At 35.0% G+C, this 15437-nt stretch overlaps 1 protein-coding gene across 7 annotated transcripts in view; it reads left to right on the top strand.

The window, feature by feature from the left end:
- The window catches only part of RUNDC3B (RUN domain containing 3B), a 214786-nt gene that overhangs the window by 179805 nt on the left and 19544 nt on the right, over positions 1–15437 (top strand). For 3 of the 7 annotated variants that reach the window (XM_054496949.2, XM_054496947.2, XM_054496953.2), the window contains 2 exons: positions 2831–2977; positions 11422–11543. In XM_054496949.2, the coding sequence (XP_054352924.1) occupies positions 2831–2977; positions 11422–11543 (269 nt within the window). The remainder of the gene's footprint in view (positions 1–2830; positions 2978–11421; positions 11544–15437) is intronic. The other 4 variants (XM_054496950.2, XM_054496948.2, XM_054496952.2 and 1 more) reach the window with 2 other exon arrangements.

Raw genomic sequence — 15437 nt, 5'->3', positions numbered from 1 at the left:
ACCACGGGGAAGTTCTGAAAATTAGCTGTGATAATTCTACTCTTGCTACTTTCATAATAAATTAAACAATTTTCCTTCAGTGTACCTTCTATAGAATCATTGTCTTAATGAGGGAATGAGAAATTGACTTATAGATAAGTGATAAATAGAATCTATCACATATAAAATAATTCAGTTTTTAGATAGCAGACTAATTTCAGCATTGGTTAGCATTTTAATTAAAGTTAAATATCACATATTTTAACCTTTATGACTGATTTAATACCATTAAATAATAGCAATTATTGAGTAACTTAAGTTGAAACCATTTTTAAGCTTGGCCAATTAAGAAAAATATCATTATTCTTCATATTAACATTAATTGGATTACCTTTGAATAGGTTTTGATATTAACTGGGTATATTTCACTTGTTCTAGGGTAAGTGATAGGATTCTTTGGTTGCAAACAACCACAATCAATTCTTGTGCACAAATAGAATTCATTGTAAAGAGATCAGCAACTCACAGAATGGATAGAAAGACTGGATAAATAGGCTTAGAAAGAAGGAGACTGAGTTACCCCAGAGGGCTGGAAGCAGGAACTACAGTAATGTCTCTTTGCTGGTCCATTCTGTTCAGGGACCCACCGCTAAACTGAATGAACTGCTCTGTTTATTTATTACTCTAAACAGACTCTAGTCAAGATTCAAAAATACAAGGATGAGGTTCTCAACTTAACTTAATTCACTTGCCTGTCCCATAGTGTACTTGAGTGATGAAAGAAAAGGCCTTACACAAGGATTCTCCAGGAACCTTTCCTCTTCATAGTGGCAGAGCAAGTGCCAGGATTTGTTGTCTCCACATTCCTCACAAAAGATGGGAAATAGATGCTGTGTGGGAGGAAAACTACGCCTATTCCATTAGCTGCGATCTATTATCTCCTGTTTCAGAGGACCAGGCAGCTGCTCATAGAAAACATCATTAGTATTTCTAAGGACAAAGGTCTAAAGACAGTACCTTAGTTTGTCATTAGGCAAAAATCTCCGTGGACAACAGTTATATAAAAACTGTTGTGGAACTTCAGTTCTCTTTTCCATTTAATGAGGTATAAAACTTTTCCCTTTCCAGAAAGAATATATTCTAAATAGGAGGTTGTTCAATTACTATTAATAACTGTGTTCTACCAGTGCCATTTCCTCACAGATGCACCTTTGCTTTTCTCACATTCTGCCTGAAAATTTCCTGTAAGCCAATTATGACATTGAAATTGAGTTTTCCAGTAATGTTCACTAGATTCCCTCAAGAAATGGAATATATGATAGAGAAAAACCTAAGAGAATCCAAAATAATGGTGGTTTATCATAATAGATTCTCTGGTCAATAATTCCTATTTTTGTTTTGCATGATTTTCCTGTCAGTCTTAAAATTTTCCCAGTCACTCTCTTTGTAAAGCTTTACTGTTTTCATTTTTAAAAAAATGTTTAAGTACTTTAAAAGTCCTTTTAAAAATTTCTTTTCCACTGAAATGAAATTGTGGCCACTAGGCTAAAATCATATCTTAATGGGATACATTCTCACTAACTTTGGCCTATTTTAGTATTCCATCCTGAGACAGAATCTAGTTTCTACATCAGATAATGATTCCTTGTGGACATAGTGGAACAAGTATTTTTCAGTGCACACAGATACCCCATAAAATCAGAAATATCCATCTGTAGCCTGTTAGAGACATATGAAATATAGCTATTCCATTAGTATCACTGTAAACAGCCAGGGGTGGCGTGCAGGCTGATTTTCTTTAGTGCAGTATTGTGCTGCCCTTACCTCACTGACTCACCTCTCTGTTACCCACAACAGGACTTTCATCTGTGGAAGTTAGTGGCAGGCACATATTACTTCCCTGCTTCTGAATTGATGGCTTAGAACATTGGCACACTAAAGCCATGGACTCCTGTTGGAGGATGCAGGTTACCTAAATGGTACTTTAAGGCCTTTTAGAGGTAGAGTAAGACCTTTGCTTTAAAATTCTTTTTTAACCATCAACTTAAATGTTGAATTAATCCTGTGACAATGATCAGTTGGTTTTTGAAGTCTGAAATTTTGGCAAAAAGCAAATTCTTTTCTAAGTTGATATTAGCAAGTAACAGTTCTATAAAAATTAAAACCATGGATTGTTATAATGGCTTCATTCTGTAGTTAAAACATTTACAGTGGATTATACTGCTCAGTGTAGTTGTCATTGATTTAATCATTTTCATGAAGATTTATCAGTAGTCACTTCCATCAAAAACAGTTATGGGATTCAAGCCGGCAATAGTGTGTTAAAAAGAAAAGAAAAAATAGTTATGAGAATCTCATGGATTTTTTTTATTTTATATTTTTTTGCAGTCAGTTTTTTTTTTCATTTTAATCACTTTTCCTTTACTTGAATTAAAATACTTTCATAGACTGTGTCTGAGTTTTGAAGCTAGGAAATCATACACATGGAATCTTTACTTATTAAATATTTTAATTGGCTTGATAACCTGTATTTTTAAGATATCACTTCCTTTTAATTAAGATATAAAATGCTACTTGGGTCTTTTAGTACTTAGTAATAATGTGAAAAGATAGTAAGTCTAAATTTCACAAGTAGTGATTTGTTGTAACCAGTGGAAAAAAAAATGAAGAACACAAATTGCAGGAGAAAGAACAGTCATTGTCCCAACCATCCTTGCTGTAGTTCTGTTCACAATCTATTAACAAACCAATTTTATAAGATAAATTTTGGGGGCCTAAATTGATACCATTAGGTTCCTCTGCCATTGTAGAACAGTGAAGACAAAAGCACTCACCATCTTAATATTCACAGGACTGTGCTAAAGAATAATGATTTAAGATCGAGACAAGAGTTAACTGCCCATCTCACCAACCAGTGGCCTTCCCCAGGAGCTCTGGATGTCAATGCTGTTGCCTTGGATACGTTGCTTTACCGAAAACACAATAAACAGTGGTATGAGTAAGTGTAATACTTTTTTTTCCAACTAATTAATAGTTAGTTGTACCAAAACATATGGCTATCTGCTTTGGTTTCTCAGTTATTCTTTCTGAACATATTATTATCTTAGAGCAAAGACAAGATTTAGGACTACTTTGGTAAGGTTAGATTATCTGAGAAATTCTTATGCCATATTGTACCAGCTGTCTACTTTTCCTTTAGTTGAATCTTCAGCCAGTCCTTCAGTTAAATCTATGAGCTTGTGTTTAATGAGCCATCTATTTTTGAATTCTATCATTGGTGTGGTATTTGCCTTAGGACTAATTTTCCCACTTGTCATAAAACACAATTTGAAGGAATAGAAAGATATTTACTTGTTCCTGGTGGGCCTGAAGAATTCTATTCATTTTCAATAAATCTGATTTTTAGAAACTGTAGAAGATATAATCACTTCACCTATGGGCCACAAGATCTTTTTCTTATTTCTTTGTCCCAGTGTTCAGGACTATTTCATTTACTTACAGTATCCTAATGTTGAAAGAGCTGCAGAGTCTTAGGCTGTTTTCCTTTAGGTAATCTTCATCTTGAAACTTGTAAGTTGTATTACCCTCTTTTGGCTTTTAGCCACTTTTCCACCTTAATCATTTTTTCGCTATTTTTATTTTTCTATCTTAAGCTAATTTTCCATTTTTCCTGATATCCCTCCCTCTCATCCTCTTCTGTTTGATTTTTTCCCTTCCCTCTCTTTCTCTCTTTTCTCGTATTTTCTCTACTTTGTCTTTCCTCCCTTTTTCCTATCTCTTTTTGTTTCTTTCTCTACTCTTTTAGAGTCCTTGCTTGTAAATTTCCCTGTTAGAGTCACATATCTATGTGTGCTTGTTTGGGTACCTTTCACTAGGTTATTAGTAGCCAGATATTTCTACAAGGAATATTTTAGTACAAACAATTTCCACCTGCTTTACTCTGTGATGTGTTTTGTCTATCAAAGGCAGAGTTCAAAGTAAATTTGACTATTTGTTATTAAAAACAAGTACTGGAGACTTCAATGCTTTTTCTTGTTTCATTGATTATTAGAGATAAGTAGGAAAAGATGAACACATTATTTGCAGAATAAATCAGTAGAATCTCTTCAATATCTACTAAACCATACTTCTTAGTATGATTCAAGGTACTGACTTTTGATATTTCATAAATTGGGATCTAGTTCCCTTATATGCCCTTATGAAAGTTATTAATAACTAGAATATATCTCATCCTGGTATATAATTTTACCTTCCTGTGGGTTTAATTAATGAAGAATTTATTTTATTTCTATTTTTAATTTATGATTGAAAAATTAAATTTGTTGCAATACTTGGTACACTTACCTTATCTATATATGACATATAAGATGCTCCTGTTTTTTAACTGAAAAAATAGTATAACATTAAATCCTGGTAAGTTAAAAGACTATGCCTTTTTATTGTAATATCCACATTGTCATATTAGATAGAGGTAAAATATTTTAGCCAGAAGATGTGTACACTTCCCTATCTACAGAGTTATCTATTGAGGAGCCAGTAAGAAGTCTAAAGTGGAAGATCTATTTTTAATTTACTTCTCCATCTGCAATAATGGCTGATTTTTACAAAGTATTATAGCAGCAGATAAGGTAATTGTGGTCTCAGAAAAGAAGGCAAGGAAACTTCCTGTTCATCTGTTTAGCATGGATCTAGATTTTATACTTCTTGACTCAGTTATTCCACCAGCTTAAGAAGGGGCATCCTAGCATCATTCTTTAATCTGGCCTGTCCTCAGATGTTGGTATTGTTTTAGTATGGTCCTGTCTCAAAACTGCTATCCCCAAACAAAAAAGTATGCAGCTAGGGTGTTGTACAGAGATCACTTTATCTAGAGTTTAAAGTCAGGACTGGTAAGTAGTCTCTGCTACTTACTTACTGTGTAACACTGAGCAATACTTCCTCTCCTTGCCCTTTTCTTTCTGCACATGTAGTACTGGGGATAATACCTGTCTAACAGAATTATAAGGATCAAGTGAGGTAATAAATTGCTAGCATTTAATAGCTAGCTTCTCGGTAAATATTTATACTCTATAAAGTCTTATGTTTCTACTCTAATGTAATCCTGTATCTTCAATGTTTGGAGAGTGTATACCCACCTAACTTCTAAACTTTCTGAACCTTATGTAAAATTAAAGTGAACAACCCATCCCTAGTTGTTCTGAATAAATAAATCCAACTGTCGCATATAAAATGGAGGCTTTGGATTTTCAGAATAGAGGAGTTCACCATAAAAATCACGTTTGAAACCAATCACAGCTTTTCATCAGGATCCAGTTTTTTCTCTCTTCAAACTTTTAATATAAGCCAAGGCTCTTGAACTACCTGATCACTGGCTCCTTTTGATTTGACCAATATCTTAAGTAAGTTCAACAGACATTTATAGAGAAACTACAAATTATGAAGGAGGTGGCTAAAACCTTTTTAATAAGGAACATTAGCTCTCTTGACAATCTGGAGAAAGAAACTGACCCTATAATTCATTACAGTTTTAATGATAGTAGATGATTTTTCCTGGTAAAGATATGGGATGTCTATAGCTATTTCTCTAGGAACTCTGTAACTTCATTCAACCAGCTAGCCAAAGACAATTTAAGAAGAGAGTGTTAAAAGAAAAACTTTAGACAAATTAAGTTATACAGAGTTTAGCTGAGCAAAGGATTCATGAATCAGGCGACGTTCAGAACCAGAAAAGGTTCAGAGAGCTCTGCCCAGCAGTAGATGTAGGAAGCTTTTATAGGCCAAACAAAAGCAAATTAGAGAAATCATCTGATTGGCTACAGCTAAGCAAATACCTTATTTAGCATGGTGTGATTAGTTTGCTGCCTAGGATTAGCTGAATCTCAGCTGTTTGTGATTAGCTGAAACCAGGCTGTTTGTTACAAAAAATCTGCTGAATTAGGCTTTGGTTTGTTTACTAAGTTAGGTAGCAGTTTGTTGCTAGGATCTCAGAGTAGGGGGACAGCCTTAGGCTAATGGCCTCCTGTTTGTTTAACAATAGTGTGTTGTTTGATTTAATGAATTTGTTAGTCTTAAATTAAGCCATTGAATAATTTGGTCATATTGTCACCTACTCATGGAAATGGATCCCTCTCATAATTGAAGATCTTAAATTTATTTCTCTTTACTATGCTGTTTATAAAATATTAAAAATATAATTTTGTTTATTTATTGATTACTTAGACCTGGCAAGATTACTTAGACCCAGCAAGCTATGCTGGATTTTATATCTTTTCCTATATTTCAAACATGTATATCATGTTTGAAATACATGCTTTTATAGTAAGCCTAACATGCTTTAACAATTTAACATATCATGTAAAAGCCTGTAATACTTTAACTGTAAAAGCCTGTCATGCTTTAACAATGTAACATGATATATTAAATATTTAAAGCATGACAGGCTTACTGTAAAAACCGAACAATAAATAAGTGTATAAAACATGTTCCCTTAACACACACATAGAAAAATTATTTACTTATTTGTTTCCAGTAAGTCCTGTTTTAATATCTTTATATATATGTAAAGTCTAGATCACATGAGTTTGTTAAATAATCCTGGTAGGTTATCTGTTACATAATTTTCATAATCTTATTAGATTATTGCCTAACTCACCCATTCTTATCCCAAAAGATCAGATTCGTTGTCATCATATTTATATTTTCTACTTAAGCTTTTTTAGTCTTTTCAAATTATCGTTTCTCAATTTGGCCATAATTCACATTGCAAAATTATCGAGAATCATGAGCTCTTATATGCTTTCATGATCTACTATTTAGGCTTTTAATTTTTTTTTTTTTTTTTTTTTTTAGTGGAGTCTCACTCTGTCGCCAGGCTAGAGTGCAGTGGCACGATCTCGGCTCACTGCCACCTTTGCCTCCCGGGTTGAAGTGATTCTCTTGCCTCAGCCTCCTGAGTAGCTGGGACTGCAGGCGTCTGCCACCACGCCCAGCTAATTTTTTTTGTATTTTTTAGTAGAGATGCGGTTTCACCATGTTGGCCAGGATGGCCTCGATCTCTTGACCTCATGACCCACCCACTTTGGCCTCCCAAAGTGCTGGGATTACAGGCATGAGCCACCGCGCCCGGCTGGCTTTTAATTTTTTATAATGACTTTCACTTCATATGTATTCACAGTTCTCTTTCCCATTTATGTCTTTCAAATATTTTTGGAGTAGGAGACCCTAATTGCAGAAATCTTTTGCAACTTGTAAACTGGGCATTGACATAACTCATATATACCTTTCCCTGTTAGGCTTTCCTTGCATCCTTCTGTTGATTTGAATAAATTAAGAGAATATAGATATTCTCCTGTAGCAAATGATTATTTTGTTCTTTAGACATATTTCTGTGAAAACAAAGAACAAAAAGTATATATGTGTCTCGATGTACATTCATGTGCTTCTGTATATACAACATACATATATTTCTTTTTTGGATAATGCTCATCTCCTTCTGTGTATCACACTGTCTGTTGCCCAATGACTACTGGATAAATTATTATTAACCTTAACACAATACTGGGCAAATGCATAGATTAATCATTTACTTCTGATTATTGATATAAAATATAAGATTGTAGAAAATTGATTAACAAATTCAGGATTATTTCTGAATTTCCTTTTGATTTGCCTCTACTTGATATCCAATCTCATGTATAGATGTTTATATTTAAGGTTTAAAAATGTTCAAATAGTTAGATGTTGAATTTAGTAGATTTTCCCAAATGCCCATGACATAATTCCTACAAGTTTAATTTAAATTATATTTAACAATGGCTGGGCACAGTGGCTCACATTTGTAATCCTAGCACTTTGGGAGGCCACAGTGGGCAGATCACTTGAGGTCAGGAGTTCGAGACTAGCCTGGTCAACATGGTGAAACCGCATCTCCACTAAAACTACAAAAATTAGCCAGGCATGGTGGCTGACACCTATAATCTCAGGTACTTGGGAGGCTGAGGCAGGAGAATCACTTGAACCTGGAAGGCAGAAGTTGCAGTGAACCAAGATCGTGCCATTGCACTCTAGCCTGGGCAACAGAGTGAGACTCCATCTCAAATAAATAAGTAAATAAATAAATATTATATTTAACAATGGAAAGGTAAAGATTAAACTACAGATTTTTGTATAATTAGAATGAATGACTCTTACTGTCTTGAGTTCTTATTTTGATTCAACTACTTGTATGTAAAAAATTATCTTCTGAGAAAGAGTAATAGCTGTTAATTGGATTAATGTATCTGCTGAGTTACTTTCGATCTTACTGTGTGATGTTAATGAGTCTGGGATTCTAAGATAGGGCTTAGTCATGGCCTTATAAAGACAGAACTCTTATAGATCGGTTACCGTTACCACATGACTACAAAATGTTTGTCAGATGGAGCTGTCAGTCACATTGGAAATCAGGTAAAAATGAGGAAACCAAACCCATTCTTAGCCATTACTGAAACAACCGAATTCGTTTCCTCCTAGATAGTGGATTTGTAGTCATTTTCATGCAAAGAAGATACTGTAAGGTACAGTTCTTAATATTTTATGAATGAGGTACTTAATTTTGGGTTGTAATTTTTATTATTGCTTCAGAACATCATCTACCAAATTCTCTTTCCATATTCATTGGTATTTGGTTAAGCAAAATTATAAACTCAGTAATTGTTCACTAACTGTGACAAATTAAAGGGGAGAAAGGCTCTAACACCACTTTGGATTCGGAAAGTGATATTCTAAAAGAACCTCAGTAGGTCACGCAGAAAGCTTATTTCATGTTACTATTGTTAGAAGCTGCTTTTACAGAGTTTTTTCCCTGTAGTGGGTTGTAGTGTTGGAGATTATTGTAAATGTGTACTGTCAGACTTTTTCAGTCCTTACAATATTCAGATGAATTTTATGTCTTTTTGCTTATGGGTATTTTATACTGTTTGTAACTATTTCTATATATAATTTTTTAAAATTTAGAAATACTAACAAGTTTTCTTATGATGAAAAATCAGTGTCAGAAACTCATCTTGAGCTATCATTCAACTTAAAAAGTAAGCCTTTTACCTATTGGGCACAAAAAAATAATTTGGAAAGGAAATGTATTTCTAACTACTTTTTAAATTCCTATGTTCCTGCTTTCCTTTCTAGCTAAAGAGGTAAGATTTTGACGGGGCGCAGTGGCTCACTCCTGTAACCCCAGCACTTTGAGAGGCTGAGGCGGGAGGATCGTGAGGTGAGGAGATTGAGACCGTCCTGGCTAACACGGTGAAACCCCGTCTCTACTAAAAATACAAAAAAATTAGCCAGGCGTGGTGGCGGGCGCCTGTAGTCCCAGCTACTTGGGAGGCTGAGGCCTTTTTTTTCTTTCCTTTTTTTTTTTCCTTTTTTTTTTTTTTTGAAATGGAGTTTCACTCTTGTTGCTCAGGCTGGAGTGCAGTGGCGCGATCTTGGCTCACTGCAGTCTCTGCCTATCAGGTTCAAGTGATTCTCCTGCCTCAGCCTCCCAAGTAGCTAGGATTACAGGCATGTACCACCACGCCCAGCTAATTTTGTATTTTTAGTAGAGATGGGGTTTCTCCATGTTGGTCAGGCTGGTCTTGAACTCCCGACCTCGGGTGATCCGCCCGCCTTGGCCTCCCAAAGTGCTGGGATTACAGGCGCGAGCCACCACGCCTGGCCAGAGAATTATTTCTAATAAAATAGGAAGCCAAATCTTTTCTTCCTATACTAGGGAGTAGATAGCATAGTATTTAAGGAGAGAGAATTAGAGCCAGACTAACAGGTTTAAATCTAATCTCTTTGTGACCCAGTTTATTCTGCCATAAAGTGCAGATAGTAATAATTCTAGCTTCTTATGGTAGTTGTGAGGATGAAATAAGTTCATGTATATAATATATGTAGACAAGTGCCCAACATATAGTAAGTGCTATATAAATATTAGATATCATTTTTATTGCATGTTACATAGCTCATATAAATGTTATCTATTGTAATCATCATAAGTTTCCTGCAATAGTAGAATTCCCTGGTAGTTAAAAATTATTTTAACTAAGGACTTTAATATTATAAGCATTTAAAAGTCATCAAATTATAAAGTGAGAACACTGTATTATAAGCTGGTAAAGTGATTCTGTCACCTCATTCTTCATTTCTTAGAGGGAAAGACAAATATTTACCTGTTGTATATTCGTTATGAATATATATTGTCCATTCGTTATGAAATCCTATAAAATCTTAATAAAATTGATGGAGAATATGTACAAAAGCAATTAAAAATAACTTGTTTTGGTAAAACCTATTGGGCTTTGCCTTTTTTTTAAATGGTCAATCTAGTTTGTTATTCAGTTACTAAATTATTTCCCCCCCTTCCTCCCCATTTTGAATGGAGTCGTGAATTAACATAAAATGGAGACTACATATAAGCATTCAAATCACATTTAATATACATATTTTTGAAAACCTGTAACTAAGTCTACTTTTGTGTATGTGACTAGAGATAACTGTGAAATAGATAATTTAAATTACATGTGCATTCCTATAAAAATTATTGTAAAATATATTTCTAGGAAATTAGATGGTGTTTGGCTACCTTAGGAAATAGATATTGAGGCTGAAAAACATATTCTTTCCCTAGACCACTTATATATGGAAATAATAATTCTGTCCTGTTATGTAAAATGTAACACCAAAGCTGCAATTATCTTTTGAGTTGGTTTTATCCTGAAGAACCAAATATGAGGAAAGGTTAATAATAAGCTTTCATTAACTTTCCATTTATAACTGAATTTATCATCTAATATAATTAACTTTTTATTAGTTTAATAGAAAATGGGCCTCAAAATAGCAACTAGATGAGAGGAGTTTAATCATCTTGATGTATATTAATACAAACAGGTATTTTATTACCCAGCAGTTTTTAAACTTCTTAATTACAGGAATTTGTAATAATAATTTGTTTTTGTTGCTATATAATCTGTAATAATGTCAAGGCCATCTGTAATAATGTCCAGGTACTGAAGAATTCTGAAGTGCTTAAAAGACACTAGGTCATTATTGTTATGCCAATTTTATATCTTCATTAAGAGTAATCTGAAGATTTTCTGTTCTTTGAAAATTGGTAATAACCAGAAGTTCCCATTTCTTAACCATCTATGTAATCAAAAATTGGTATGAAGATTATGTCTGACAAATTGTCTTTTTTTTTTCCTGTTTTCCAATGGGTTAAACAGATATGCCTTGAAAGAGGATAGAGGGAAAGTATAATGGAGATCATACTGAAGCCAAGAATACGAAGCAAAATTTAGGAGAAATGCTGGGGAGAATTTTAACCAGAAATTTAACGTATTCAAAACCATTAAATAACCACTCAAGAAATTATTTTTTTGTGAAAAGAAATTCAAGTAGTATTTCATCCTTGCTTTACAGGAAAAGTTATCAAAGTCTTGACCAGTTATCAGCAGAAGTTAGCCTTTCTCAGACTTCACTGGATCCAGGCCAGTCACAAGAAGGAGATGGAAAACAAGACACATTAAATGTAATGAGTGAAGGTAAGAAAACAAAGAACTATTTGAAAATTACTCTTTTCCTGTACCATCTATATTTTGGTTGCAGATGATTGCCAAAGAATAATAGTGACATCTCTGTTAATCATGCTAGAAATTAAGCAGCCATTATGATTAAAAATGGTCTGCCTTTCTGTCTTTCTCGTGTGTGTGTGTGGCTAACCTTCTCAAAACACTTGTCTTTGTTACCTTCATTTACTCATTTCCTGTACTTTTTTTACCCCTGCCAATCTAGCTTTTGTGTCACTTTAATAAAAGGACTCATCAAGGTAATCAGCTATTAATATATTGCAGAGAACTGCTAAAGTCAGTTCTATCTTATTCTATTAAACTTCTCAGCAGCTTTTGACACAACTGACCACTTCCTCATTCTTGAATCACTCATGGTACCTGGTTTATTGAGTATTTTAAAAATCTTCAGGAACAAACATAAAAGTGTTTTATTTTTTGCTATTACTGCTTTCAGATGTGCAATATCAGCCTCTCTTCCCATTGGTTTGCATCTTCCCAACATCATTTGGTCCAATTCCCTAATTTTTCAGGCTAGTTTGAATTATATGGTCCCATTTCAGTTTCTAAGACTCAACCTATTGGTTTTAAAACCAGTCATCTATTCAGTTCAAAGCTCTTTTCTTTCTCTCCTTCAGCATAGGTTAAAGCTGTTACTCCAGCACTTTGGATTGGATGAGTTCACTGGTGTGATCTGGTTCTCAATCTTTTATCTTTCTTTCTTTCCTCCCAGTTTACGACTTCGGGTATATATGAGAGCTAGGGAAAGAAAGATAATCCCCTACCTCAGGGGAACCTGCATTCCCTTAAGCCTCCAATTTTTACCCTGCCTTCTCTCTTGCAATAAATATTGGCACTATAGCCATTATCCTAGATTCTATTCTTTCTCCTTACAATTACAGTCCATTTATAAACAAGTCCTGTCAGCTCCCATATCAAACATGCTATATACATTTACTCATAATCTTCTCTATTACTGCAACCTTAGTCTCTGCCACTTGGAGCAAGCTGCTTGCCCCCTCACAGTCCATTCTCCACATAGTAATCAGTGACCTTTAAAAACGTAAATCAGAAAATATTGTAAGCCTGCTTAAAACTCTCCAATGGCTTTCAATGGCAATTAGAATAAAATCCAAACTGCTTTTCCTAGCCTCCTACTTGACCTTCTTCTTCCCAGCATCTGCCTCATTCATACCATTCTTTTCCTTGTTCTATGTACCATAGCAAACTGACCTAGCTATTTCCTCAGGCTGGTTCCTACCTTGACTGTCTTTGCACTTGCTTTTTGCACTGCCCCAAAGCTTCCTTCTTAAGGCCTTTGCGTGGTAGATTATCTTCAAATGTCATCTTTCTAAAGAAGCTTTCACTGACTGCCATATGTAAATAGCCACCCCCATCCCTATCTCTGTTCCCAGCCCATCCCAGCCATGCTCTATCATACTGCCATGCATTTTATTATGATTCTTATCTGTAAACCCCCTCTGAACTGTAAGGTTCATGAGGGTAAAAATCTTATCCATCATTTTCACCAGTGTATGACTAGAGTCTCGACACAAAATAGGCAACTTATTAAACATTTATTGACCAAGCAACCATATAATGACACAGCATGTGAGGAATAAAGTAGAAATTCATTTAACCAGCAGGCTTAGGCAGTGTAAATATTGTGTTCAACTGAATTTTCTGCGTTCTTTAAGTTGGTTGCTGAAATGTTCTCAAAGGGCCTTAATCTTAATATTTTAATATTTTAGTACTTTTTTTATAAATCCAGTAGTAACTTGGATTCACTGTCGTAATCTATAATGAGTATATTTTATTTATTTATTTATTTTATTTATTTATATTTATGTATTATTATTATACTTTAGGTTTTAGGGTACATGTGCACAATGTGCAGATTAGTTACATATGTATACATGTGCCATGCTGGTGCGCTGCACCCACTAACTCGTCATCTAGCATTAGGTATATCACCCAAAGCTATCCTTCCCCCCTTCCCCCGCCCCACAACAGTCCCCAGAGTGTGATGTTCCCCTTCCTGTGTCCATGTGTTCTCATTGTTCATTTCCCACCTATGAGTGAGAATATGCGGTGTTTGGTTTTTTGTTCTTGCGATAGTTTACTGAGAATGATGATTTCCAATTACATCCATGTCCCTAAAAAGGACATGAACTCATCATTTTTTGTGGCTGCATAGTATTCCATGGTGTATATGTGCCACATTTTCTTAATCCAGTCTATCATTGTTGGACATTTGGGTTGATTCCAAGTCTTTGCTATTGTGAATAATGCTGCAATAAACAGACGTGTGCATATGTCTTTATAACAGCATGATTTATAATCTTTTGGGTATATATATACCCAGTAATGGGATGGCTGGGTCAAATGGTATTTCTAGTTCTAGATCCCTGAGGAATCGCCAAACTGACTTCCACAATGGTTGAACTAGTTTACAGTCCCACCAACAGTGTAAAAGTGTTCCTATTTCTCCACATCCTCTCCAGCACCTGTTGTTTCCTGACTTTTTAATGATCGCCATTCTAACTGGTGTGAGATGGTATCTCATTGTGGTTTGGATTTGCATTTCTCTGATGGCCAGTGATGGTGACCATTTTTTCATGTGTCTTTTGGCTGCATAAATGTCTTCTTTTGAGAAGTGTCTGTTCATGTCCTTCGCCCACTTTTTGATGGGGTTGTTTGTTTTTTTCTTGTAAATTTGTTTGAGTTCATTGTAGATTCTGGATATTAGCCCTTTGTCAGATGAGTAGGTTGCGAAAATTTTCTCCCATTTTGTAGGTTGCCTGTTCACTCTGATGGTAGTTTCTTTTGCTGTGCAGAAGCTCTTTAGTTTAATTAGATCCCATTTGTCATTTTGGCTTTTGTTGCCATTACTTTTGGTGTTTTAGACATGAAGTCCTTGCCCATACCTGTGTCCTGAATGGTAATGCCTAGGTTTTCTTCTAGGGTTTTTATGGTTTTAGGTCTAATGTTTAAGTCTTTAATCCATCTTGAATTAATTTTTGTATAAGGTGTAAGGAAGGGATCCAGTTTCAGCTTTCTACATATGGCTAGCCAGTTTTCCCAGCACCATTTATTAAATAGGGAATTCTTTCCCCATTGCTTGTTTTTCTCAGGTTTGTCAAAGATCAGATAGTTGTAGATATGCGGCGTTATTTCTGCAGGCTCTGTTCTGTTCCATTGATCTATATCTCTGTTTTGGTACCAGTACCATGCTGTTTTGGTTACTGTAGCCTTGTAGTATAGTTTGAAGTCAGGTAGTGTGATGCCTCCAGCTTTGTTCTTTTGGCTTAGGATTGACTTGGCGATGCGGGCTCTTTTTTGGTTCCATATGAACTTTAAAGTAGTTTTTTCCAATTGTGTGAAGAAAGTCATTGGTAGCTTGATGGGGATGGCATTGAATCTGTAAATTACCTTGGGCAGTATGGCCATTTTCACGATATTGATTCTTCCTACCCATGAGCATGGAATGTTCTTCCATTTGTTTGTATCCTCTTTTATTTCCTTGAGCAGTGGTTTGTAGTTCTCCTTGAAGAGGTCCTTCCCGTCCCTTGTAAGTTGGATTCCTAGGTATTTTATTCTCTTTGAAGCAATTGTGAATGGGAGTTCACTCATGATTTGGCTCTCTGTTTGTCTGTTGTTGGTGTATAAGAATGCTTGTGATTTTTGTGCATTGATTTTGTATCCTGAGACTTTGCTGAAGTGCTTATCAGCTTAAGGAGATTTTGGGCTAAGACAATGGGGTTTTCTAGATATACAGTCATGTTGTCTGCAAACAGGGACAATTTGACTTCCTCTTTTCCTAATTGAATACCCATTATTTCCTTCTCCTGCTTAACTGCCCTGGCCAGA

The sequence above is a fragment of the Pongo pygmaeus genome, chromosome 6 (genome assembly GCF_028885625.2).
Source record: "Pongo pygmaeus isolate AG05252 chromosome 6, NHGRI_mPonPyg2-v2.0_pri, whole genome shotgun sequence".
Taxonomy (NCBI): domain Eukaryota; kingdom Metazoa; phylum Chordata; class Mammalia; order Primates; family Hominidae; genus Pongo; species Pongo pygmaeus.
Note: the sequence above shows the minus strand (reverse complement) of the source record. Positions and strands in the feature narration are given on the sequence as shown.